The following is a 25,453-nucleotide window of genomic DNA, read 5'->3' on the forward strand; positions in this document are numbered from 1 at the left end:
AGCAATAAGGGTGAATTTGAAGGTAAGAGGCAACAAATTGATAACTGGCACACCAACCTAGCTCAGGTAATAGTAACTCTCTAATAGTGTTAGCTCCTAGCCCCAGCTCATGTTCTGAGTGGTCTCTCTTCCTCTTACAATTTGGGATGAGGAGATAGAAATCAGTTACCCTTTGTCTCCCTATCTTTTATCGCCTCTCCCCACATCCTATGTAACAACAGCCACAGGGGAAAATAGCAGCTATAGCTCTTATCTCCACTACTCAACCTCTTCTTCTCTGACTACTAAAATCAGGTTACCTTCAACTCTTTGTTCTCCAGCTACCTTTGCTGTACCAGTTGGGATGGGGACAAGCATTTACTTAATGTCTAACATATAGCAGATTGCAGTAGAGGTGGCAGAGTTCAGTGGTTAAAACCATGGGCTTTGGAGTCAAGCTTGGATTAGAATCCTCACTCTGCTACTTACTGCCTGTGTGATCATGGGCAAGTTGCTTAACTTCTTTGAACCACCATCTCTTCAACTGTAAATGGAGATAATCATACCTGCAACTGAAGAGTGTTGTGAGGATTAGGCATAAGTAATGTACCAAATATAATGCCTGACACCTATTGCTCCTCCATAAAGTGAGAATCATAATAACTCCTGCCTCATAAGGTTGTTGTAAGGATAACATGCAAATAAAACGCTTAATGCAGTAAGTTACACAGGAAGGTGCTCAATAAGTGATAGCTCTACATAGAGGTGTACCTATCAGGCATTGTGCTATGTACTTTACATTTGTTAATTTGTTTACTGTCTTATTTCCCCTTTGTCTTCCCCCCATTCACCTTAGCCTCCCTACTCTGTGCTTCTGCCTACAGAAGGAACAAAAACAATATTCTTGACCAGCTGACTGCCTGCTGCTCTCATGAGCAAACCTAGACCACCAGCCAGACACTCCTCTCAGCCCAGAGGCCCTCTTGAGATGGAGACAGAAGGGCTTAGTTATTCATTCTGGCTTATGACAAAAGGTCTCCATCCCTTGGCAAAAAACTAATTTCCTTAGTAGTTACACAATTGCTTCTTTGAAGTTGGTTACACACCAAGGGAAGAAAGAGCCAACTCACAGACCTGTAAATCATCCTAAAATCGAAGTCTCATTCTACTTCCAGTCATTAGAGAGAGACTTGGAAGAAAAAGGAAATGAGACTAAATCGTGTTGAAAAGAGCACGTTTTTCTACTGTCAGAGCAATATGCCCCTGGCAGAGTGCAGACCAAGTGACACATACAAAACTCCTGCTTTACTGAAAAAACTTCAGGTGCTTCATAAGCAGCCATTTATACTCATGTATGAATATCTGGTTGGTCTACTGTATAAATGAAATCTCTGGGTAAGACATCTTAACCTTTTTTGAACTCATGCAACTTAGCAGGAGGCAGGGATAAATATAAAAAGTGGAGAAGTCTGTAACTGTCTAATCAGTCTCTCCCACTGGGCATGCTTGTTAGAGCTCTTCCACTCTGTGGAGCCTGAGCCATTATTTGCAGTGTATGTTCCATAGGCATCGATCCTACCCAAGGAGCCACTGCTTCACAAGGAAATCCCATACATAAGGGAAAGGGCTTTGTTTTGTTGGAGATCTCTTTATATTACAGTTGATGAGGAGTGAAGGGGCCATTTCTGGGATATTTCCTTGGAACTCACAAATAAATACTTGTAGCAAGTCCTTTGCCTCCTGGCTACTATGCAACATGCCATTTGAAACTGTTCGTTAGTGTGCACTCCAAGTTCCTTTGTACGTCCAACTTGCAATCTTAGAGGTGTCCCAGAAAGTAAACTATACATGATATTCCTGAGCTTTTCTTTTAAACATACATTTGTGAGGATTCCTACTTTGTTGATTCTATTATTGTTGATTGTATTATTTCATTTATTCCTACTTATTTTATTTTATTACTAAGCAAGAATTTCAGGTTTAATACCCCAACACTGGGGTACGCTGAACACTTCATGCCCAATGTTGTTGCTTAGACATTCCTTCCAGGCAGAAACTGTGATTCTGACTCATCCATTTACCCAGCCTATACCTAAGGAAATTTGCAACTGACATCTACTCACAATAGCTAGTATAGCTGCAGCCATCACCTCTAGAGAAATAGGAATTAGTCACCTTGCCAGTTTCCCACACATCCTATCCAACTTTCTGAGCAATTTCATTAGCATTCCTACAAAGTAAAATTAACACTAAATGGCAAAGACAAGCTTACCCAAGCCAAGGCCTTGGAATCCAGCCAGTCCCCCAACAGAGAAGCAATTGCTACTCATTGCAACACAGTGAGTGGACATGTACAGGTGGGGATAGATGGCAGTAAGGTGCCTAAGCAGAGACTGCATGTTCACGTGGAGTGGATCTGCTACCCAGAGACCTGGATATTGAACTAGCATAACAAAGGATTTTAAAGGGCACAAAAACATGGCACTTTTATTTCCATTGCTTCTAATGGTTTGAACAAAGAACTCCCTGTTGTCCAGCCTCTGCCATTTTTTTCAAAAAATTTTGCTTTCTCTACTCAAGCAGGAGACAGCAAGCACAGCTACCCAGTCTCCCACTGTATGTCTCTGCTTCCCAGCTACCCCTACCTGACTCACCTTCCATTGCATGGAGTGGAAAAACTATACATGTTGGGATATTTTCCTTTTTAGGCTCAAAACATCACTGAGAGGCATTTTTTAAAATCTCTTTACAGGAACAAAAGAGCATGTTTAACAGATTAAAAGTGATTAGAAGATCATCCCCTGGGAAAACAGAGTAAGAGGAGATAGACTAATATTTCTGTTGAAAAGGGGTTTTTTTGCATTGGGGTTTAATATAAGTGATAACTTTGATCACAATGGTTTTCTTGAACATTAAGACAGATTACTTAAGGAGACTGCAGCTGTGGGTAGGATTATCTGCTTATTATGCTGCATGCTCAGGTGAAGATAGGTCCACAACCTCCAGGCTGATATTCAGCCAATGTGCCCTGGATGGTCATACCAGTTTTAAAATATTGGAAAACTTCTCTTCCAGTTGGTAAATAGGTACTGCCAGGTGCCCCATAAGTGATAACCAGCCATTCCTGCCAATAAATAATCACTGTCCAGATCCCCCCTAAGTGACTGCCTGTCACCCAGGCCATCTTGATCCTCCTGGTATCCTCCAGACTTCCCACAGTCTAGCAATAATGGATTGACCTCTGGCACAACAAGGGGATTTCCTGGGCCCTACTCCAGTGGTAAGGTTCTGTTTGGTTGCTCATGCCATACTGGTGTTTGAATATTTTGAATATCATTCCTAGTTCCCCTGATCTTATTCCCATGACTTCAGATCATTTCTGTAGACAGAACCAACCAGGTAACCAGAGAACCCCTAGTAGAGTTTCTGTTCTGCTCTTATGTAGGCTAGCTTCAGTTAGTGAAAGAAGAAATTAATAGGGAAAATATTAGCAAGATTAACTTGGGGAGAATTTGTATAAAATTTGGGGAAAGCATTTTTACTTAAAAAAATAACCAGTAAATACTGTGAGCCACAATTAGTGTCAGGTAGTACAGTGCTGTCAGCAAATTGAAGGAGATCAAACTCGGCTGTTTGTTCATTCACTATGCCATATCCCAGAGCATAGTTAGCAGTATATAAGGTACCATCCCTACCCTCAAAGTTCTTACAACCCAGCAGAGGAAATATCGCAGGTTACCAGATAATTATTCATACAAGGTAAAATACTGATGGCCATTTAGAGAATCGTACTAGCGCTAAGTATCTCTTAGATATGTATTGAATACAATGTCAGCATACTTTCTGTTGTACAAGGGAACCCCCAGACTGGAAAATGTTCAGTTCGTATGAGAAAAAATAAGAGGGGGTTCACTTAGACAAAACCAGACTATCTCTGTGATAGTAAATTAGTACTAACTGTACAATGATGAGTAATATTTAATGCTACAAACCCTGATTACCAAAGAAAAGCTTATTGAAATCAGTACAATGATGCAAAACAGACCATTGAAGGATTCCTTCTGCTCCTGTGATGGAAACAAATTGGATAATTTTGATTCCTTATCATCCTCTATGAAATTGTATTTGCTAATAGAATGCAAATATCATTGGTAAAGAAAGAAGAGCAGAGATGAATAATTATAATGAATGTTCAAATAAAGAGCATCAGATTCAGAAAGTTACATTATTATATTGCCTAAATAAAACCAACCAGGATTTCCCACTGCAAACAGTCAGGCCTTTGTGTATAACACACTTGTTTAAAGTGCAGTGACTAGAACACTTATTCCTCCTAGGTGATGCTGGAGTTGGTACTACTGTCGCAGAGACTTTCTGGAAACCCAATTGAATTCTCCTGTGTGAGGTTCTCTTAGCCATCTCGGAGAGGATGCATCCTTCTTAATTTGTTGGTATCCATTTGGCTTTCTTCATTTCTGGTTAGCAATCTTTTGCTCCAGACTTCCTACCACCAGCTGGAATGGGAAGGGGAATGCAGGCTGATATGTCTCGTACCATCATTAACCCGCTCACCTTCCAGCCTCATGCTGGGGTCTCTGACACTTGCCAAATGGCTTCCCTATGTGAGAAGTTCATAGAGATTGAAGTTGCATCAGTGGGTGGTAGGGAAGGGGCTCCCTAGGTGTCAGACATCACATTTGTCTTACTCTTGCCTCATTCACTGAATCAATTCTCACTGAGTACCTACTGTGCACTAAGTGTAGCCTCTTTTACTTTATTCCTAGAAGTCTATATTCCTTTCCTTTCCCACATGTTTTGGCCAATTCACTGGTATCCTGAAATGCATCAACCTCAATTCTCCCCTCTGATGAGCTTAAGTGGACTTTAATAATCCCTGCTAAATTGTCTTGTGACTCTGTCATATGAATAAAGGCTATGGACTCTAGGTTAGACTGTAAGCATCAAATTAATTTTACTGCAAAGGTCAGGCTGCTCTCCTGGTGTTCTGTTGTGCTTGAAGGTTAGTCACTGCATGCTTGACCAAAACCTTCCTGTCTGAGCTGTATTCAAAACAGATTTCAAGATATAGCCAGATTGAAAGCCAGACATTTGGAGATAAAGACTGTGTACTTTGACCCCCTGGAAAAAGCAAGCAGCTGCAGTGATTTTATATATATATACAATACATCATCATCATCTCCAGGAGATGATAGGCATTAAGCTCAGCACCTCTTGCTCCCAAAGCAAATGTCTGCTCATCTTTTCCACATAGCTGCTCATGTCAGAGGAAAGGAATATTTCTTCCCAAATGACTTCTAAACTTGCTGAGAAGTGCTGCCCCTAGGGAAGCAGGACCTATCAGTGGAGTTTGGCTCAAAAAAAGACATAATCGTATTCAGATAATGGCAGATACCTCTATCCTGGTTCCCTTTAACCTTCATCTGTCTTCCTAATTTACCACGGGTTCTCTCTTTCCAGCTCACCTCTCTTGGCCAAGCCTGTTGTGAGTTCATGCACTCCTGACGTATGTGTCTAATATACTCATCAGTTCAAGTTCTACAAGTAACATTCATGTAATAATAACTTGCCATTTATATTCCTGGAAAAATCCAAAGATGGTATCTGAGGCTCTCAGGTCATATCCAGGCTATTGTCAGAGCTACAATACCTTGAGGCTATAGGGGCTGGGGTCACAAACTTCTTATATCATGACAGTTCCTTTGGGCACAATTGTGGTCTCTTTCAAATTTCCTTAGAAGAGACAGCAATAGTCAATTTTCTATTCCAGAGAATAGAGGGAGATATAGTCAGATTGCAATTCTGAATTTAATTCTTCTCAATGAGAAATTTACAAGTAGACCTAGGGAAGCTCTGTAGCCTTTTGTTCCTTACAACGTTCAGCTTTCACCTGTGACAGTCATACTGCTGACCCACTGTGTGCAGGACGTGTGTGTTCAGTGGTTGAGTTGTTTTCTTTTTTTCTGAGTAATCCTCATCCTCTGCCCAAGTCTCCTATAGCCAGTTGTGTTTGCAAGACAAGGCCAGGTGAGATGTATAGCCTGAGGCTCTGGAGCAGAGGAAAGCAGAAAGTGAAGTGACCCAGGAAGGCATCATCTGGAATACTGAACACCAGCTAAGTCACTAAAACAGATCCAAAATGTTTTTTTTTTTTCAGGAAAATTCAGTCCCTCCTTGCAGATACCCTATGAGGGGGCTAACATTCCATCTTGACAGACACATAAGTCAAACACCTTAATTTCTGAAACAGAATGACAGCTTGGCCAGTTTTTATGTCTAATAGCTAAAACATGTGGGCCTCTCTTCAGCCCACAACAGACTGCCTGCCTTCCATGTGCTCACTAGAGCACTCCCTCTTGAATTACCTGCCCTATAGCTCTTAGCTATATATAGGGACACGCCAACCAGATGTGCTTGCCTAAGAAGTGCTGTCTCCAGGGAAGCAGGCCCTATCATCAGTGGAGTCTGGTTCCAAAATGACATGATCATATTCAAATAATGGCAGACACTTCTGTCCTGGTTCCCTATAACCTCATCTGTCCTTCTCATGTACCTCATGCTCTCTCCTGTTCACCTCCTATGTGTACCCTTTTTGTGAGTGCATTCACTGCTGATGGAAATGTCTAATATACTTGTCAGGTTAAGTTCTCCTGGTATCTTTCATGGAGGAACATACCAACATCCCACCTTTAAGATTTTCTTACTCTTTTCCTCTAACCAGTAGGACAGACAGGATTGTCACTTTATACTCAGGCCTCCTATGGAGTCTTGTTCGGTCTTCATTTTGTGTGTGAATTTGCCAACCTCTAGCCCCAAGTAGATTATAAATTATCTGAGGGAAGTAACTGTCTTTTGTTTCTCTCGTGTCCCTCTCAGTCTAACAAAAACATAATAGGGGCTCAATAAGTACCGTTTGTTCATTCATGAAACTAGGAAATACTATTCAAATGGACTATACTGTTTCTGGATTCCAGTGTACTCTTTTTTTCTTCTCAGAAATGAAATTTTACTCTGAGGTTGTATTGTACTCTGCCAGAAGTAAAAATGTACTCTGTGGATCTGTGCTTTGAACTACAATCAGGTATTCCAATTGTAGTGGCTTAAGGAATCTACGCTTCTCACTGTAGCTGAGAGAGTGGCTGAAAACTCTGATCTACTGCATTCAGTAGGTGCTGCTATCATCAAAGGAGCAGCCCAAAGCCCTTTGCCTCTGTACCTTGGCTCTCTTTCTAACCCAAATTCTGATGTGGGGTGGTCGTACTGCCTCTGCTAATTTTCACTTAACCTCTCCATGCCTCCCTGTTTTCTTCAAAAAAGCCCATCAATATCGACCTGCCTTCCAGGGATGTTTTGAGGACATAATGCTGATAAGAAAACATTCTCTATGAGAGAATATTGATGGCAGTTGTTTTGTAGCCACAGGAAGAGAGGGCACTCAGCAGTAATTGGGGGCCATGTTTAGCCACCCAACCAGCCATTATCGTTAGTACTCAGATTGATTCTAATGCATCATAATAATGCAGCTTGTGATCCACATGTAGGGGGGTAATTTATTGTCAGGTGGTGATTGTTAGTAATGACAAGCTGTTTGAACATATTCAGAACATAGTTGTACACATTTCTTGTTTTTCTTTCTTCCTTTGTCTATCCTATTTTCTCCTTTTATATTGCATATTATGGTATTGTTTTTATTCTTTAAATAAGCTTAGTGTCTCAATGAACAACTAGAATACAGGAGACTGATTTGGAAAAGCAGTTTAAGTAGGCAAGTCCAATTTAAGAATGGTGGTGGATTTTATCACTCAGCTTTATTAATGGGCCTCATTCCCACTGTATCGCATTTCTTCCCCCAACACATTTGTATAAAAGCCCTTGCCTCTCCCATTAACCCCTTTGGCTGGTGTTAACTCATTCCTGGGCATTTGTTGCCATAGCTGCAGCCACCCCTCAGCTGGAGCCCTCGTGCGAGCCCCTGCAGAGGCCATGAGGGGCTGGCCTGCTTATTCCAGGCGTCAGCTGTTAGGCGGAGGCCAAGAGCCTTGCAACCTCAGAGGTCAAACAGCCTGTCCCATGTGTTTAAGCCCTGTCTTTTTTTTTTTTTTTCTTAGCAGCAGATGGGTATGTGGCTGTCCAGCCTCAAGGCTGGGAAACATGTGTGGGAATATTACCAGCACTCTTCCTCCCTCACCCCCTCCTGGGCACCCAAGCAGGTAGCCTAGCACCATATTCAAAAAGATGATCGATATTTCCACTCTGTTGTTTGAATCTCTTCCTTCAACACCTGCGGCAGCTGTGGGGAATTGTGCACAACTTGTGTCTGTTCACTGAAATAATTGCCAACAGTTTTATGGAGCGTCTCGTGTGTATTTTTGCCCGTTTACAGATTTGATTATATCGTTTGTAGAATGGAAACGTTGCTTTCCACTGCTTACTCTCATTCTTATAGATCTTCAAGGAGAGACCCTTTTAAAAACAAAATGGAAATGACATGCAAATGGTTATGTTAATATCACACAGGCAAAAGTCAGGGCCTTCAGAAGGCTCCTCAGGCGCAAACTCATCAGGTGATGAGCACATCTTGTACACATGGCTGAGTCACCAGCCTGCACCGTCCTAAGAGAAATAACCAGGAAGAGAAAATGTTAGATGCCTGTAATGTGTGACTACTTTCTGCCCTAGGCTTCAGCACCGACATAGGCCAGAGCAAACACAACTCTCACACATGCAGATTGGACAGGTTCAGTGGGATTTGAGGAAGATGTTCAAAGGTGGAAAGTTTCCACATAGACCAGTAATACAGAGTTGGAAAAGAAATTTTAATTTTGTCTGTGTTGTGCCAGCTTTGCCAGACAGGTGGCAAGGATAAATCTGTGGATTCGCTCCAGACTTTAGAAATTCATAACCATCTAGTCCTTTACCTTGACTTTAACAGCACTGATATCATAGCATCAACAACAGCAGCAGAGCCACTGCAACATTAACAGCTAACATTTATGGAGTATCCTATACCCTTCAAAATACTTTTACAATAAATATCTCTTGTTTAAACATCTCACCAACCCTGTAAGATCAGTATTATTGCTGTCTGTGTTTTTGAGATGAGGGAACCAAAGCTCAGAAACATTAAGTGACTTGCCCAAAGTCACATATCTGGCAAATAACCTACCTTCTGACCCCAAAACCCTGAGGTACCCCTGCTAGGCAATACACACAGCCCTGTCACCCTGCTCACTAGCCCATTGCCACCGCCATGTCCCCAGATCTCTGGGTAAACAAGTTAAGACCCATGCAGGGATTTGCTTGAAAAACAAAAGGAAAGTAGCCTTGTTACAAAAGAATTACTGACTCTCCGTATGGGTTCACTACTAAATGATACCTTTGACACTTGTGTTTGTTCATGCATTACCAACTACTGGGCAAGATGGAGGTGGGTGGGGGAAGCCAGGGAGAGGGGAGGGATATGAAGGAGAACACCACAAATTAAAGCTCCTGGCAACTGAAGAATCCTTCCGAAATTCAGATAAAACATTTCTGAAGAGACAGAGTCATTATACATAGTACTACTATAAAGATAAGCAAGGAATAATTAACACAAAATTCAGAATAGTGGTTATCTCCGAGGGGAGATAGAAGGAATTACAGGAGGGGCACACAGTGGCCTTTAAAGGTAATAGTTATATTCTTTTTCTTCAACTGCATGTCGGATATACAATTTTCATTGCACCATAGTTTTTTATACTTCACACTTGTCTCATAAATTCCTCTTTGTACCTACTCAATATTTAATTTTTAAAAAATAGAAGAAAGTGTGAATCAGTGGAAAAATAGGATTTGATATACAGAAATCAACTTTACATTTTTAAGGAACACTGCTCTTGAAAGCTAAGTGCACTTTGATAAAATCCTTAGCCAGCTTGCTCTGACAGTGTCTTCCAGTGACATACCAGTTAGCTTCTCAAGAAGTTGCGATTTGTGAGGAGGGCATGCTTTTCCAGAATTTTGCTAGGGTCGTTGAGCATTTCAGCTGCCTTGCCCCTCCCTTCTCATCCCCTCCTTTTTGACAGTGAACTTCTAGCTTCTGGAAGAGGAAAGAACAGTGGCATGGTCATTTGGGAATTTGAAGTTAAGTGCTTGAACTGTAACTGTGGATTTATGGGTTGTTACCCAAAGACATATTATCTTTAGGCTTTCCTTGGTGTTGGACCTGACAGAGAATGCAGTCAACGAGTGGGCTTGTGTATTTATTTTCATCACTGGTTGGTTTCTCTCTGGCCAGTCTAGGCATGCTGTAAGCACAGGCTGACAGGAATTATGGCTTTTCTTCATGTGGAAATAAGTGGATAAGCAAATACTCTCAGCCTTATTTTGTTTCCAATTCATTATTTACAGGGAATTCACCCTTTGTAATCATTTTCAAATCAAATTTGCTCTACCAATCCCTGTAAGGTTTGCTCTGGAGATCATCACCAATGTAGACGTCTTTTATTTTTTAACCTCTTTTGTCTCCTCCATGTTAATGCCAATTAAAAAAAAAGAAATACAAATGGATTAAAGGTGATGTCACTAGTGGCCTGGAGATTCACTCAGGAAGAAAATTTAAGTTACAGCAGAAATGGATAAAAGGAAAGCAAGTCAATAACTCACATGTGTTTGCTATTCAGACTACTATTGCTGTATTAAAATATTCAGGAGAGCTATTGAATTAAGTGGGGAAAAAATACATCATATATAAGATAGATTCCAGGAAAGGCACTATTGTTAATACTGTTCCAGAATCACAAACCGTTGACCAAATCACTTGCATATGGATTATTCCTGGAGTAGGCTGACACATACAGTGGGTGTCCCCTGCTCAGCTGTCACAGAGGTCACAGCCATGACCTTTCTTTCTAACCTCCCTTTGTCTTACTGGAAAGCTTGCCATGAAGAGCAACCTCTTCTCCTGCCTACCACATTGCCTCCCATCCTGGTCATGGATAATCGAGACGTAATACTAAGTTATTCTGGTTTTCTTTCACCACAGATGGGGTGATCACAAAAGAGAGCCTGGATGCAATGCCATCCATGCTTTTGGAGAAAAAAGCAAGTGGGTTTTGGCAGCAGATCTGATGGGTTTGTGGTATGTATATACAGTGGGGGCGGAGGGTAACACCAGAAAATCTTTTGAGGATTTTATTACCAGTACCACTTTTAGAAAATGCATCGATCAGATGAGAGGCATATAAATTAGTCCTGCTTTTCTTTCTAGCAGTGCTCTTGGTAAATAATTGGTTAAAGAGAAGCCATCTTATTCTTTTTTGTTTAAATATATTCCCCACTGTTATTAATGGCTGGTTCCTATACTGGTACTTTCCTGCCCTTTTCACCTGAAGTAATCATAACACTCCCCTCTCTCCTCACCCACAATGGCCCCTGTTTTCCATAAGATATCAGAGGTAATACCCACTATGGTTAATATATTAATAATAATTACTGGCATTCTACTTATTAAGCTAGGCATTGCAGTGGGTCTTTTTTTTCACATATTTTCTCCTTTAACCCTTACCACAACCCAATGAGATAGGTACTTGTTATTATCATTTTTCAGACGTGGAAAATGAAGAACAGAGACATTAAGTCACTTTCTTAGCATCACACAGATAATAAGTTTCGGGCCAAGATTAGAACTTGGATCTAATCCAAAGAGCATGATCCTAACTACTGTTACAACCCCATTTTTTCTTCATTCAAGGTCACACAGCATTAAGGGTTGAGAGTTTGTTATTCTTAGTCTGGCCAAAGGCATGATGGGGATTGCTGGAAGTGTGTTGCAGTTTTCAAAAAAACCTCAATCATTTTGAAAAATGAAGGGTAGTGGGGATGGTGTGAAGTTCTGTATAGTAAAGTCTATTGTTTTCTGATTATTTGTCAAATTGAGGTGGAGTTTGAAAATTCAAGTTAGGCTGCCTATAGAGGTGAAGAAGCTAGAAAGGGGCCAGGGCTGCTGGCCCAAAGCAGAGCCATTAGTCACTGCCTCCTGCGGCTGTATGTGTATATATAGCATTGCCCTTAGTATTTGAGGATGACTCTGCTGAGGCAGCTAGTTCTCAAGCCAAAGTTCCCATTATCAGTAGGATTTAACACTTGACTTGTTTATAGTGGTCATGGCCAGTGTCCTACCCCCCCGACTTAGACCATGGCCTTGCAGCCAGTGACTTGCAAAGCAAGTCAACAACATAGGCTAATACCCATCCTCTCAGAGTCCAACGAACTGGAGAACACAAAATGACTCCAGTTTTTTAACATTCTACTTTTAGGAGCAAGGAATAATAAGTAAACTGATATGGAAAATATTCTCCACTCATGCCCATCCCCCCAAATAAGAACAATTTCTATTCTAGGTTTTAGACTTAGCACAAATACAACCTTATCTCCTACACTTTTAAGATATCCACAGTACCATAATTGACTTATATTTCAAAACTCACTTTAAAATAACCTTCTCCAGCTTAACATCACTTCCTCTATGCTCCCCTCCCTCCTCCACCACCACCTCTCGTCCTAGCAAAGCGGCTACCTCCCCTTTCTTCATATCTGTTATCCATTATCAAACAATAATTTTGTTTTCGCGTTTGTCTCTCCCATTAGTCTATGAACCCTTCAAAGGGCAGAGAAACATGGATTTTTCACCTTGGTACCATCAAACGCTGTGTGGATTTAACATGTTTGTTAAATTAATATTCAGAATGTATCCTGAAGCCCTGCCATAACCTCACTCAAAGATTCAGGTACACCTAGCACATATTGACCACCTGTGTTGTTTTTACCACAACCCTGGGAAAGGGGTGGTACCATTCTTATTTATAGATGAGAAAACAAACTCTGTTTCTCAAATTTGTAGTGGGAATAAGAGTTATCTAGGGTGCTTGTTCAACAGGCAGATTCCCCAGCGCCACCCAGATGAAAACCTCAGCCAGGGACCCTGGAACTTGGCTATTTAGCAAGCGCTGCAGGTGATTCTGGTGCACATGGTTGGAATGCACTTGGACAAACATGGGTGTAAGTGATTGCTGCACTGCGAGTAAATAGTGGAGCCAGAGTTCAAACTCAGCCCTCCTAGTTCCAGATCTAGCCCATGCTATATTTATCTTTGTTGTACTCTATCTCCTATGGCAAGGAAGTGGACTGAAACATGTTGGAAAGATTTTCAGCAAAAAGGGCTAAAGCAAAACGGCTTGTAGATTAACCCCAGGGCTGTTTATTTTTTGCTCCTCCAAGAGATCTTGCCAGACTTCCAACAGCATAGCAGCAGGTTTGCCAAATCATCTCTTATGCAACTTACCTCAGAAAAGCATTGACCACAGGACTTCGGGAACTTTCAGAGTTTATGCTTCTAATTTGTTCTTTTTCCATTTCCCCCTCCACCACCGACCATGCCATTAACCTAAAGAGCATGCTCAGTACCTGAAATGCAATTAGTTGATTTGTTAAATATTAAGATTTATAGTTGAAAACCAGTAGCTACAATATTTGGGACCTGACAGTAATATTAATGTGTCTGTTTCAAAACTAGGAAAAGAAATGTGAGGCTTAACAGGCCAATTAGTGGAGATGTTAAAGTAGCTGATATATGGTAGTATTTTTTGTGGCCCAATTATTCTTTTGGTGCTTTTTAAAAATATTTATTAATTAATTTATTTATTTATTTATTTTGGCTGCACTGGGTCTTAGTTGCGGCACACAGGATCTTCATTGCGGCATGCGGGATCTTTAGTTGCAGCATGTGGACTCTTAGTTGCGGCATGCAGGTTTCTTAGTTGCAGCACGTGGGCTTCTTAGTTGTGGCACATGGGCTTCTTAGTTGCAGCACGTGGGCTTCTTAGTTGTGGCATGCAGACTCAGTTGCAGCATGTGGACTCCTAGTTGCGGCATGCAGACTCAGTTGCAGCATGCAGGTTTCTTAGTTGCGGCATGCGGACTCTTAGTTGCAGCATGCGGGCTTCTTAGTTGTGGCACGTGGGCTTCTTAGTTGCAGCATGTGGGCTTCTTAGTTGTGGCACGTGAGCTTCTTAGTTGCAGCATGTGGACTCTTAGTTGCAGCATGTGGACTTCTTAGTTGTGGTATGTGGACTTCTCAGTTGCGGCATGCATGCAGGATCTAGTTCCCCGACCAGGGATCGAACCTGGGCCCCCTGCATTGGGAGCATGGAGTCTTACCCACTGGAACACCAGGGAAATCCCTGGTGTTCTTTATCTAAATGTTAGGTGAGGAAATGTGGAATGAATGTGATGATGTAATCCTAAAGACTAAGACTAATGGCCACAGTCAACCATTCACCCTAGACCTGAGTAATATGAGTTCACTGGTATCTCAGAAGCCCAAGAAACCAGGAGTGAGAAATTATGGACCTTAGTGTGGAAAGGCCCAAGAGAGCCTCTCTAGTACAGCTAGCCACTGCTCTTACTGACTGAGGAAGCCCTCCAAGGTTCCCATGGTGGAGCCTGCTGGTTTTCTAGGACTCCTACATCTGACTTCAACCTATTCTCCTGGCTCACATTCGGCTAATAACCTTGAAGTGACAAGCACTATCTCTGAGGTTCCTCAACTCACTCGTGCCAGCCCATCTTGAAATAACAAAGGAGGCCCCTGGCTCCAGCTTAGGGAAGTGGGAGGAGAGACCCTCACATGGCAGCTGAATGGTTTCTTTCTTAAACAGAAAAAAAAAAGGAAGGGAAAGATAAAGGAAGTGGGGTTAAATCATGACTGAGTACATGCTCTGTGTCTCAGGTTCTGTGTACTTTATACTGTAGTGACAGGATATAGCTCAGTGGCTAAAAGTGTGGGCTCTGGAGCCATACTGCCTGAATCTGAATTTCACCTCCAGCATCAACTCCACCTGTGACCCTGGGCAACTTCCTAACTTCTTTGTGTTCCATTTTCTTTATCTGTAAATTGGGTCTAATGATAAATCTTACCTATCTCATAGTGTTGTTATGTGGATTAGATTAAATAATAATATAAAGCCTTGAAACAGTGTTTGGTACATAATAAGCATTTAATCAATATTAGGGATCAACATTATTATCATTAGCTTAGTACATGAAAGATAGGTATCATTATCTCTAACTGAAGGTGAATAAACGTGCTAGAGTTTTCAAAACTTGCCTAAAATCACACAGCTTGTAAAAGAACCAAGACATGATTTGAGATCTGTCTGACCCCAAGATCTGTACTCCTCCCACTATACCCTGTTCCCTTCATAAATGTAGGGTATATGCTGTGAGTTCCTTGAAGAGATGTATGCCAAAACTTTTGGCCTTCTTCTTCCTCACTACACCCCCACTGCAACTGCCATCTGGAGGGCTGGCTTGGTGCCCTGGCTTCTTATACACCTAGTTTAAAACCTTGAACATTCTTATAACTGCTCCAATATGGAGGTGGCTCTCTCCAAGACCCCTTGGCTTATAGACTAGAACAGTGAGTCTTCCAGCATGGGGGTTAGTTTGTGAAAGCACCCTCTAACCTGAGGTTCTCATCTGCATACCTTGAGGATCAAGCTACTCTTTCCCACCCCCAACCCCACCACACTCACAGCTCCTGTGAGAATAATTACCTACTATATGGGCTAGCATAAAAACCTTTCCCTTTCCCTTTTATTTTTTCTTTTTCCTCTCCTTCCCTCCCCCTCCCCAAGGAAGAATATATTATGGCATCCTGATCCCCTTGAGTGGCTCTTTGATTCATCCTTGGTAACACTCATAAGGAGATAAAGCCCTCGCTTGCCTGATAGCGTCATCTCTCTCAAGCCTCCTGGGAGACTTGTATTAAAGCCCCCGTCAATTCTCTCACCCTGCATAGCCATGATGCAAGCTGTGGCGTCACTGCTGGTGATGTCTGTGGTCAGAGAGAGAGGTGCCCAGGGCTTCAGTGCCTTGCTCACAAACAATAATGGATTGTTAATTCTCAAAGAAAATGAAGAAGGATTCAAAATAACACCTACAACGCACAGTATTACTTCCTGAGCAATAAATACCAAACAGAAGATAAACCCTTGAGCCCTAGGCTTAACATAGACCCAAAACATGAGTTATCCTGCTGTTTCCTTTCCCTTAGCCAGAGAACAGAAAATACAATGTTATTGAGTTCTAGGACACCCCATCCTGACCTTGTGCCATAATCTTCCACAACATATACTTCTTGTATGTCTACTGTATGCAAGGTCCTGTGTGATATGCTGGAGATGGGGTTTTCTTCTGTATTCCACACAAGCATTTTCTACACTTCTCTCTTTTCCTTTGTCATGGTATTCCTAGTGCTACTTCCAGGACCACTCTCAAAACAGTACCCCATCAGCCTTCCACAGCACCTGGATTCCTCACCATAAGGATAATTTCTTTGGCGTGAAACATAAAATTAACCTTGCTAAAAATGTTAATAGATTCCTGGTTGAGGATGGGAGGGGCGTGATCAGATTAGTCTTAGCACAGTGGTGTAAGGGTGTAGGGCATAAGCTGCAGAAGTTGGGATTGGCTGCACATGTGGTGGACAGGAAGGAAGTGTAAAGAAACCAGGAGTATAAGGCACCCTCCAGTAAGAACATATGAAAATTGCTACAATAGAGCTGGGTTTGTTAAACTTGGCACTATTGGCATTTGGGGTCAGATAATTGTTTGGTGGTGGGGGGTTGTCCTGTACGTTGTAGGGTGTTTAGCAGTATCCCTGAACTCTACCCACTAGATGTCAGTAGCACCTCCTCACTCCCAGTTGTGACAACCAAAGGTGTTTTCAAATATTACCAAATGTCCCTGGGAGGGAAGGTAAACTCAGCCCCCATTAAGAATCACTACAATACAGGACATGAGGAGCACCCATCTGTAATGATGAGCTCTATAGCCCTCCCAGCTCAAATATTCTCTAACCTTCTGACTCCTTTAGTTTTGTATAAGATAGTGGTTAAGAGCATGAACTGTGGAGCCAGATTGCCTGGGTTTGAATCCCAGCTCCACTGCAAGCTAATGTATGACCATGGACAGGTTGCTTAACCTCTCTGTTCCTGCTACCTCATCAGTAAAATGAGGATAATGAGAGGTCCTACTTCACAGGGTTATGAGTTTTTAATTAATGTACATAAAGTGTCTAGGAGAATGCCTGGCACATAAGAATTAAAGAAGTGTTAACTATTATTAATCTTGTTATAATTACTATCATTAATACTATCATTCACCATTTATCTAAGTCCTAGTACGTTCCAGAGTCCTGATGTCTCACCCATGTTTGACCCACTATTTTCCTTCTGCAGAAATGACTAGAGAGCTAAATCCACGGTTCAGGACCACACAATGCCAAGAAATTTTAAATGGCTATGGGTCTATGAAATAGGCATTGCAGGTAAGCCCTACTTTGTACAATTACTGAGTTCTTAGACTTCACTTATTTAAAAGCCAACTTACTGGCACATACTTTGAGCTAGTCACTGTAGAATACACAAAAGTAAATGAGGTTTATATCCCCTGCCCTCAAGGTGCTAACAAATATAGCTGCTACATGCACATTTATTTTAGTAAATTTAATAACCTTACATTCTCAAAGTAATTCCAATCATTGCCTTCTTACCTATAAAGAATTTTTCTGTGATGAAAATTATCTCCCCATCTCCAGACTTATCTTTCTTAAAGTTAGTATTTCCGTAATCGTGATTCTCTTACATTATCAGCATGTTCAGACCCCAAATTATCACCATGTTATCTTCATCTGTCTCTCTCTCCATTTAAAATATTCATAAGAAACTCACTAAAATATTTTTTATCTTAATACAACAACAGAATAGCTTGGCATTACAATACAATAACTAAATAGCTTGGCATCTGCTTCTGGGAAGAACAATGTCTGTGCAAGACTCCCTTATATATATACTCATAGATTTCCTTATTAATTTGTTTTAAATTGTTTGCTAAACATCTTCTCTATGTCAGACACAGTTTGTATGCACTAGGAATAACAAGGAGGAGTAAGAGACTTCAAAGTCTAGGAGGAGAGACAGCCACAGAAAAAGGGGACAAAAATATAATGTAGTAGCTGCAATAGTAATGTTGTTTTCTGTTTTGTTTTGTTTTTTAAACATCTTTATTGGAGTATAATTGCTTTACAATGGTGTGTTAGCTTCTGCTGTATAACAGAGTGAATCACCTATACTTATACATACATCCCCATATCTCCTCCCTCTTGCATCTCCCTCCCACCCTCCCTATCACACCCCTCTAGGTGGACACAAAGCACCGAGCTGATCTCCCAGTGCTATGCGGCTGCTTCCCACTAGCTATCTATTTTACATTTAGTAGTGTATATATGTCCATGTCACTCTATCACTTCGTCCCAGCTTACTCTTCCCCCTCCCCAAGTCCTCAAGTCCATTCTCTATGTCTTCGTCTTTATTCCTGTCCTGCCCCTAGGTTCTTCAGAACCTTTTTTTATTTTAGATTCCATATATATGTGTTAGCATATGGTATTTGTTTTCCTCTTTCTGACTTACTTCACTCTGTATGACAGTCTCTAGGTCCAACCAGCTCACTACAAATAACCCAATTTCGTTTCTTTTTAGGGCTGAGTAATATTCCATTGTATATACGTGCCACATCTTCTTTATCCATTCATCTGATGATGGACACTTAGGTTGCTTCCATGTCCTGGCTATTGTAAATAGAGCTGCAATGAACATTGTGGTACATGACTCTTTTTGAGTTATGGTTTTCTCAGGGTATATGCCCAGTAGTGGGATTGCTGGGTCGTATGGTAGTTCTATTTTTAGATTTTTGAGGAACCTCCATATTGTTCTCCATAGTGGCTATATCAATTTACATTCCCATTAGCAGTGCAAGAGTGTTCCCTTTTCTCCACACCCTCTCCAGCATTTATTGTTTGTAGATTTTTTGATGATGGCCATTCTGACCAGTGTGAGGTGATATCTCATTGAAGTTTTCATTTGCATTTCTCTAATGATTAATGATGTTGAGCATTCTTTCATGTGTTTGTTGACAGTCTGTATATCTTCTTTGGACAAATGTCTATTTAGGTCTTCTGCCCATTTTTGGATTGGGTTGTTTGTTTTTGTGACATTAAGCTGCATGAGCTGCTTGTAAATTTTGGAGATTAATCCTTTGTCAGTTGCTTCATTTGCAAATACTTTCTCCCATTCTGCGAGTTGTCTTTTCATCTGGTTTATGGTTTCCTTTGCATATACTTTCTCCCATTCTGAGAGTTGTCTTTTCATCTGGTTTATGGTTTCCTTTGCTGTGCAAAGGCTTTTAAGTTTCATTAGGTCCCATTTCTTTATTTTTGTTTTTATTTCCATTCCTCTAGGAGGTGGGTCAAAAAGCATCTTGCTGTGATTTATGTCATAGACTGTTCAGCCTATGTTTTCCTCTAAGAGTTTATAGTGTCTGGCTGTACATTTAGGGGCATTTTGAGTTTATTTTTGTGTATAGTGTTAGGGAGTGTTCTAATTTCATTCTTTTACATATAGCTGTCCAGTTTTCCCAGCACCACTTATTGAAGAGGCTGTCTTTTCTCCATTGTATATTCTTGCCTCCTTTATCAAAGTTAAGGTGACCATATATGCATGGGTTTATCCCTGGGCTTTCTATCTTGTTCCATTGATCTATATTTCTGTTTTTGTGCCAGTACCATACTGTCTTGATTACTGTAGCTTTGTAGTATAGTCTAAAGTCAGGGAGCCTGATTCCTCCAGCTGTGTTTTTCGTTCTCAAGATTGCTTTGGCTATTCAGGGTCTTTTGTATTTCCATACAAATTGTGAAATTTTTCGTTCTAGTTCTGTGAAAAATGCCATTGGTAGTTTCATAGGGATTGCATCGAATCTGTAGATTGCTTTGGGTAGTATAGTCATTTTCACAATGTTGATTCTTCCATTCCAAGAACATGGTATATCTCTCCATCTGTTTGTATCATCTCTAGTTTCTTTCAACAATGTCTTAAAGTTTTCTGCATACAGGTCTTTTGTCTCCTTAGGTAGGTTTATTCCTAGGTATTTTATTCTTTTTGTTGCAACGGTAAATGGGAGTGTTTCCTTAATTTCTCTTTCACATTTTTCATCCTATACACTAGTATAGGAATGCCAGAGATTTCTGTGCATTAATTTTGTATCCTGCTACTTTACCAAATTCATTGATTAGCTCTAGTAGTTTTCTGGTAGCATCTTTGGGATTCTCTATGTACAGTATCATGTCATCTGCAAACAGTGACAGCTTTACTTCTTTTCCGATTTGGATTCCTTTTATTTATTTTTCTTCTCTGATTGCTGTGGCTAAAACTTCCAAAACTATGTTGAATAATATTGGTGAGAGTGGACAATCTTGTCTTTTTCCTGATCTTAGAGGAAATGGTTTCAGTTTTTCACCAATGAGAACGATGTTGGCTGTGGGTTTGTCATATATGGCCTTTATTATGTTGAGGTAAATTCCCGTTATGCCTACTCCTGGAGGGTTTTTATCATAAATGGGTGTTGAATTTTATCGAAAGCTTTTTCTTCATCTATTTAGATGATCATATGGTTTTTATCCTTCAATTTGTTAATATGGTGTATCACACTGACTTATTTGTGTATATTGAGGAATCCTTGCATTCCTGGGATAACCCCACTTGATCATGGTGTATGATCCTTTTAATGTGCTGTTGGATTCTGTTTGCTAGTATTTTTTTGAGGATTTTTGCATCTATGTTCATCAGTGATATTGGCCTGTAGTTTTCTTTCTTTGTGACATCTTTGTCTGGTTTTGGTATCAGGGTGATGGTGGCCTTGTAGAATGAGTTTGGGAGTGTTCCTCCCTCTGGTATATTTTGGAAGAGTTTGAGAAGGATAGGTGTTAGCTCTTCTCTAAATGTTTGATAGAATTCGCCTGTGAAGCCATCTGGTCCTGGGCTTTTGTTTGTTGGAAGATTTTAAATCACAGTTTCACTTTCAGTGCTTATCATTTATCTGTTTATATTTTCTTTTTCTTCCTGGTTCAGTCTTGGAAGGTTGTGCTTTTCTAAGAATGTGTCCATTTCTTCCTGGTTGTCCATTTTATTGGCATAGAGTTGCTTATAGTAATCTCTTATGATCCTTTATATTTCTGCAGTGTCAGTTGTTACTTCTCCTTTTTCCTTTCTAATTCTATTGATTTAAGTCTTCTCCCTTTTTTTCTTGATGAGTCTGGCTAATGGTTTATCAATTTTGTTTATCTTCTCAAAGAACCAGCTTTTATTTTTATTGATCTTTGCTATCGTTTCCTTCTTTTCTTTTTCATTTATTTCTGATCTGATCTTTATGATTTCTTTCCTTCTGCTAACTTTGGGGGTTTTTTGTTCTTCTTTCTCTAATTGCTTTAGATGTAACGTTAGTTTGTTTATTTGAGATATTTCTTGTTTCTTCAGGTAGGATTGTATTGCTATAAACTTCCCTGTTAGAATTCCTTTTGCTGCATCCTATAGGTTTTGGGTCATCATGGTTTCATTGTCATTTGTTTCTAGGTATGTTTTTTACTTCCTCTTTGATTCTTCAGTGATCTCTTTGTTATTTAGTACTGTATTGTTTAGCCTCCATGTGTTTGTATTTTTCACAGCTTTTTTCCTGTAATTGTTATCTAGTCTCACAGCATTGTGTTTGGAAAAGATACTTGATATGATTTCAATTTTCTTAAATTTTCCAAGGCTTGATTTGTGACCCAAGATATTGTCTATCCTGGAGAATGTGCCATGAGCACTTGAGAAGAAAGTGTATTCTGTTGTTTTTGGATGGAATGTCCTATAAATATCAATTAAGTCCATCTTGTTTAATGTATCATTTAAAACTTGTGTTTCCTCATTTATTTTCATTTTGGATGATCTGTCCATTGGTGAAAGTGGGGTGTTGAAGTCCCCTACTATGACTGTGTTACTGTTGATTTCCCCTTTTATGGCTGTTAGCATTAGCCTTATGTATTGAGGTGCTCCTATGTTGGGTGCATAAATATTTACAATTGTTATGTCTTCTTCTTGGATCGATCCCTTGATCATTATGTAGTGTCCTTCTTTGTCTCTTGTAATAGTCTTTATTTTAAGGTCTGTTTTGTCTGATATGAGAAGTGCTACTCCAGCTTTCTTTTGATTTCCATTTGCATGGAATATTTTTTTCCATCCCCTCACTTTCTGTCTGTATGTGTCCCTAGGGCTGAAGTGGGTCTCTTGTAAACAGGATAGTAATGAGCTAATGGAACACTGTAAATAAAGGGAATCTTTGCGAGGGAGTTTAGTGTGATGCATAAGACTGTGGGCATTGGTGTCAGAGCTGTCTGGGTTTGTATTCCTGTTCTACCTCTTGTTAGCTGTGTGATATTGAGCTGATTACTTAAACTCTCTGTGCCTCAGTTTCATTATTTGTATAATGTAGTGCAATAATTCATATATATGGTGTGTCTGTCTGTAGACTTTGAGCCCTTCATGGCCAGGACTACTTCTTCGTCATCATCTTAACTATTACCATGTTATTATTCGCACTTACCAAGTGCTCAATATGACCCAGAGCCCATGCTAAATTCTTTTTTTTTTTTTTTGCGGTATGCAGGCCTCTCACTGTTGTGGCCTCTCCCGTTGTGGAGCACAGGCTCCAGACGTGCAGGCTCAGCGGCCATGGCTCACGGGCCCAGCAGCTCCGCAGCATGTGGGATCTTCCCAGATCGGGGCACGAACCCCTGTCCCCTGCATCGGCAGGCGGACTCCCAACCACTGCGCCACCAGGGAAGCCCCATGCTAAATTCTTTACCCACATTATCTAATTTAATCTTCAACAAACTTTTAAGGTAGATACTATCATTTTCCTAATTTTTTAGCTTCACATTTTTCTCATCAAACCCAGTTCTTTATTCAGAGCACTTATAATGTGTAATTATTTTATATTCATTTGTATTTTAATATCTCCCTCCTGCACTATGTTGTTAGCTTCATATGACCGAGGATGAGGCCAGTTTGACTCACAACAATGTTGTCTTCAATATCTAGAATGATGCATGACACATAGAAAATGTTCAATGAACTTACGCTAAATATGAAAGGAAGGCTGGAAGGCAGGCTGGCAAATAGAGGAGAAAAGAAAGGAGCAAAATAATGATCACATTACAGTTACTAAGTAGTAGAGCTAGACTGTGGTACAGAGCCATCTGACTCCCAAACCCATGCTCTTGATCACTAGGCAAGATTACTTCCTACTCTTGAGAGACTTTCAATAGATGTTTGTTGACAAAATCCTCTCCTCAACTTTGTACAATACTGTGTAATAGAGTTATAGCAAGCATAAAAACCAATGGATGTAAAACTGAACTAAAGAAAGAAAAATTATAGGGGAGTAAACTGTCAGAGAAGAAGAGTTTATGTCTTAATAAAATATATTTGGCAAGATGGCACCAACATATTGAACTTGTTTCAAAGGAAATAAGGGAAACATTTGAAATAATTAACTCCACTACAGGATGAGGTGTATCACAGAATGTGTGTGTGTGTGTGTGTGTGTGTGTGTGTGTGTGTATTGTCTTCAAGATCAAATAACTTTGACAGTAATTGACTACTTAATCAGTGAAGCATAAACAGTGTAAAAATAAACAGATGGCAGTAGTGATTTGATAGTTTTGGGGTGATACCAGCTTAAAGTGGATTTCAGTTTCCAATGTTTAATTTTTTTCGTGCTAATGAACTCTTGTTCCAAAGTGCCATATCTTCAATCAGTTTACCTAGAGGGCACTCATTTACAGCCACTCTACAACTTGATGTCTTGAGGAGTTGCCACACAAGCAGAACAATAGAACCAGCATAGCAGGACATGATCTACAGACTTGGGTGAGGTATTTTGAATACCATTTGACAACCACTGGCACTTACTTTCTGAATATTCTTGGCTGTTGCCAGTGAGTATAGGACTCATGGGAAAATGAGCAATTTCTTCCTTTAGTGACGTAGGACTACTTTTATAAAACACCTAAAGAAATTATTAGATGTGCATTTTTAGTCTGAAAAGTGAATCAGGACTTAACTTTTCCACCATTAAGTGATAATTTGTAACAGATGTGTAGCACAGCATGTTTTGTTAGTACAGACCTTAAATCCAGATTGCTGCCAGAGATGATCATCTGGGATTTCTCTTTGAAAGTAAAAATTTACAAGCTTGCTTATATATATGACTGTGCCTATATGGGGAAAAGATTATAGCTAATAAAATCAAACTGAATTATTAGTTGGGTGCATCTATCCCTGGTTATAACTCTAAATAAATTTCTACATATAAATTCAGTTGTCCTGGAGAGTGAATCAGTTTAACAATTATACCATCCCCTTTAAGATGGCATCCCAATTTATCGTTCTGAAAAGGTATACAAATAATAAATGAGTGTCATTGCATAGATTGCTTATTGTGCCCCAAATCAATGTAAGTTGATTTTCTTTATTCATTCATTCAAATATTTCTTGAATACCTACTTCATACCAGACACTAAACTAAGAAATGGGGAAACAAAGATGCCTAAAACCCAGTCCCTGACCTAAAGGAGCATGTAGGGTAGCAGAAGAGAGACATGTATCCAATAACTATAATTCAAGGCAGTCAATGGTAAATGTTCAGTTGTTCTTGCTTCCTGGAATGCTCCTCAACCCTAATCCTCCATTCACCACCTAGAGGAAAATCCTATCCCTCCTTAAAGATTCACTTCAAATGATTCTTCGCCAGTGAAGGCTTCCCTGACTATTCCTCATCTCCTCTACCTCTCAACCCCAAACACATATGTCCAGACCCATTACAGAGATTTCATTACTCCTTCCCTGTTCCCATAGCACTTTCCTCATAGTTTTTTTACAGTACTTATTATAATGATTTGTATTTAGTTGTTTATATGTCATGCCTCTCATTGTATTGTGAGTTCTTCCAGAACAGTAAATGAATTTTGTTCATCTCTATATTCCTAGTCACTAGCACAGAACATGGCATATACTAAGACTCAATAAAAGTTTGGTTTGGGGAGAAGTGAGAGAATAAACAAAGATGAAAATCAAATTCTACATAAAATATTATGAAAACACATAGGAAGGAGTAATTAATTCCAGTGAGGTAGCTTCACAGACAAGGTGGCATTTGAGACGACCCTTGAAAAATGAGTAGGACTTGACAGGTGGAGATGGGTGTTGGGGGAAGGGAGGGTGATGAGAAGGGCATTTAAAGCAGAACTCCTTAAGGATTTAAGAACCGAGTTCGTTGTAGCGAAATAATGCTGTTAATTAGCATGTTCCTTATCTGTTCATTGTAAACAAGCCTAATAGGAACTCTACTTGCTAACATTTTAACAAGCACTGTGAATTAATATATAGTTTGAAAATAGTGGTACTATGTTGTCCTTTAAAAAAACTGATAATTTAGATCATTCTCTCCCCCACCCCCACCAAATTAGTCCAGAGTTTGGCTAAGT

The 25,453-nt window shown here is 40.1% G+C and overlaps 1 protein-coding gene across 6 annotated transcripts in view; it reads left to right on the forward strand.

Annotated features, from left to right (window-relative positions):
• Positions 1-25,453, forward strand: part of ENOX2 (ecto-NOX disulfide-thiol exchanger 2) — a 284,287-nt gene that overhangs the window by 181,210 nt on the left and 77,624 nt on the right. For 3 of the 6 annotated variants that reach the window (XM_022563936.2, XM_022563940.2, XM_022563937.2), the window contains one exon: positions 17,277-17,365. The exons of the other annotated variants lie outside the window; for them this stretch is intronic. In XM_022563936.2, the coding sequence (XP_022419644.1) occupies positions 17,317-17,365 (49 nt within the window). In that variant the 5' untranslated portion in view covers positions 17,277-17,316. The remainder of the gene's footprint in view (positions 1-17,276; positions 17,366-25,453) is intronic. 6 annotated transcript variants of the gene reach the window in all.

This window comes from Delphinapterus leucas, chromosome X (genome assembly GCF_059928025.1).
Source record: "Delphinapterus leucas isolate spDelLeu-1000000601 "Yukka" chromosome X, BTC_Dleu_Yukka2, whole genome shotgun sequence".
NCBI classification, from domain to species: domain Eukaryota; kingdom Metazoa; phylum Chordata; class Mammalia; order Artiodactyla; family Monodontidae; genus Delphinapterus; species Delphinapterus leucas.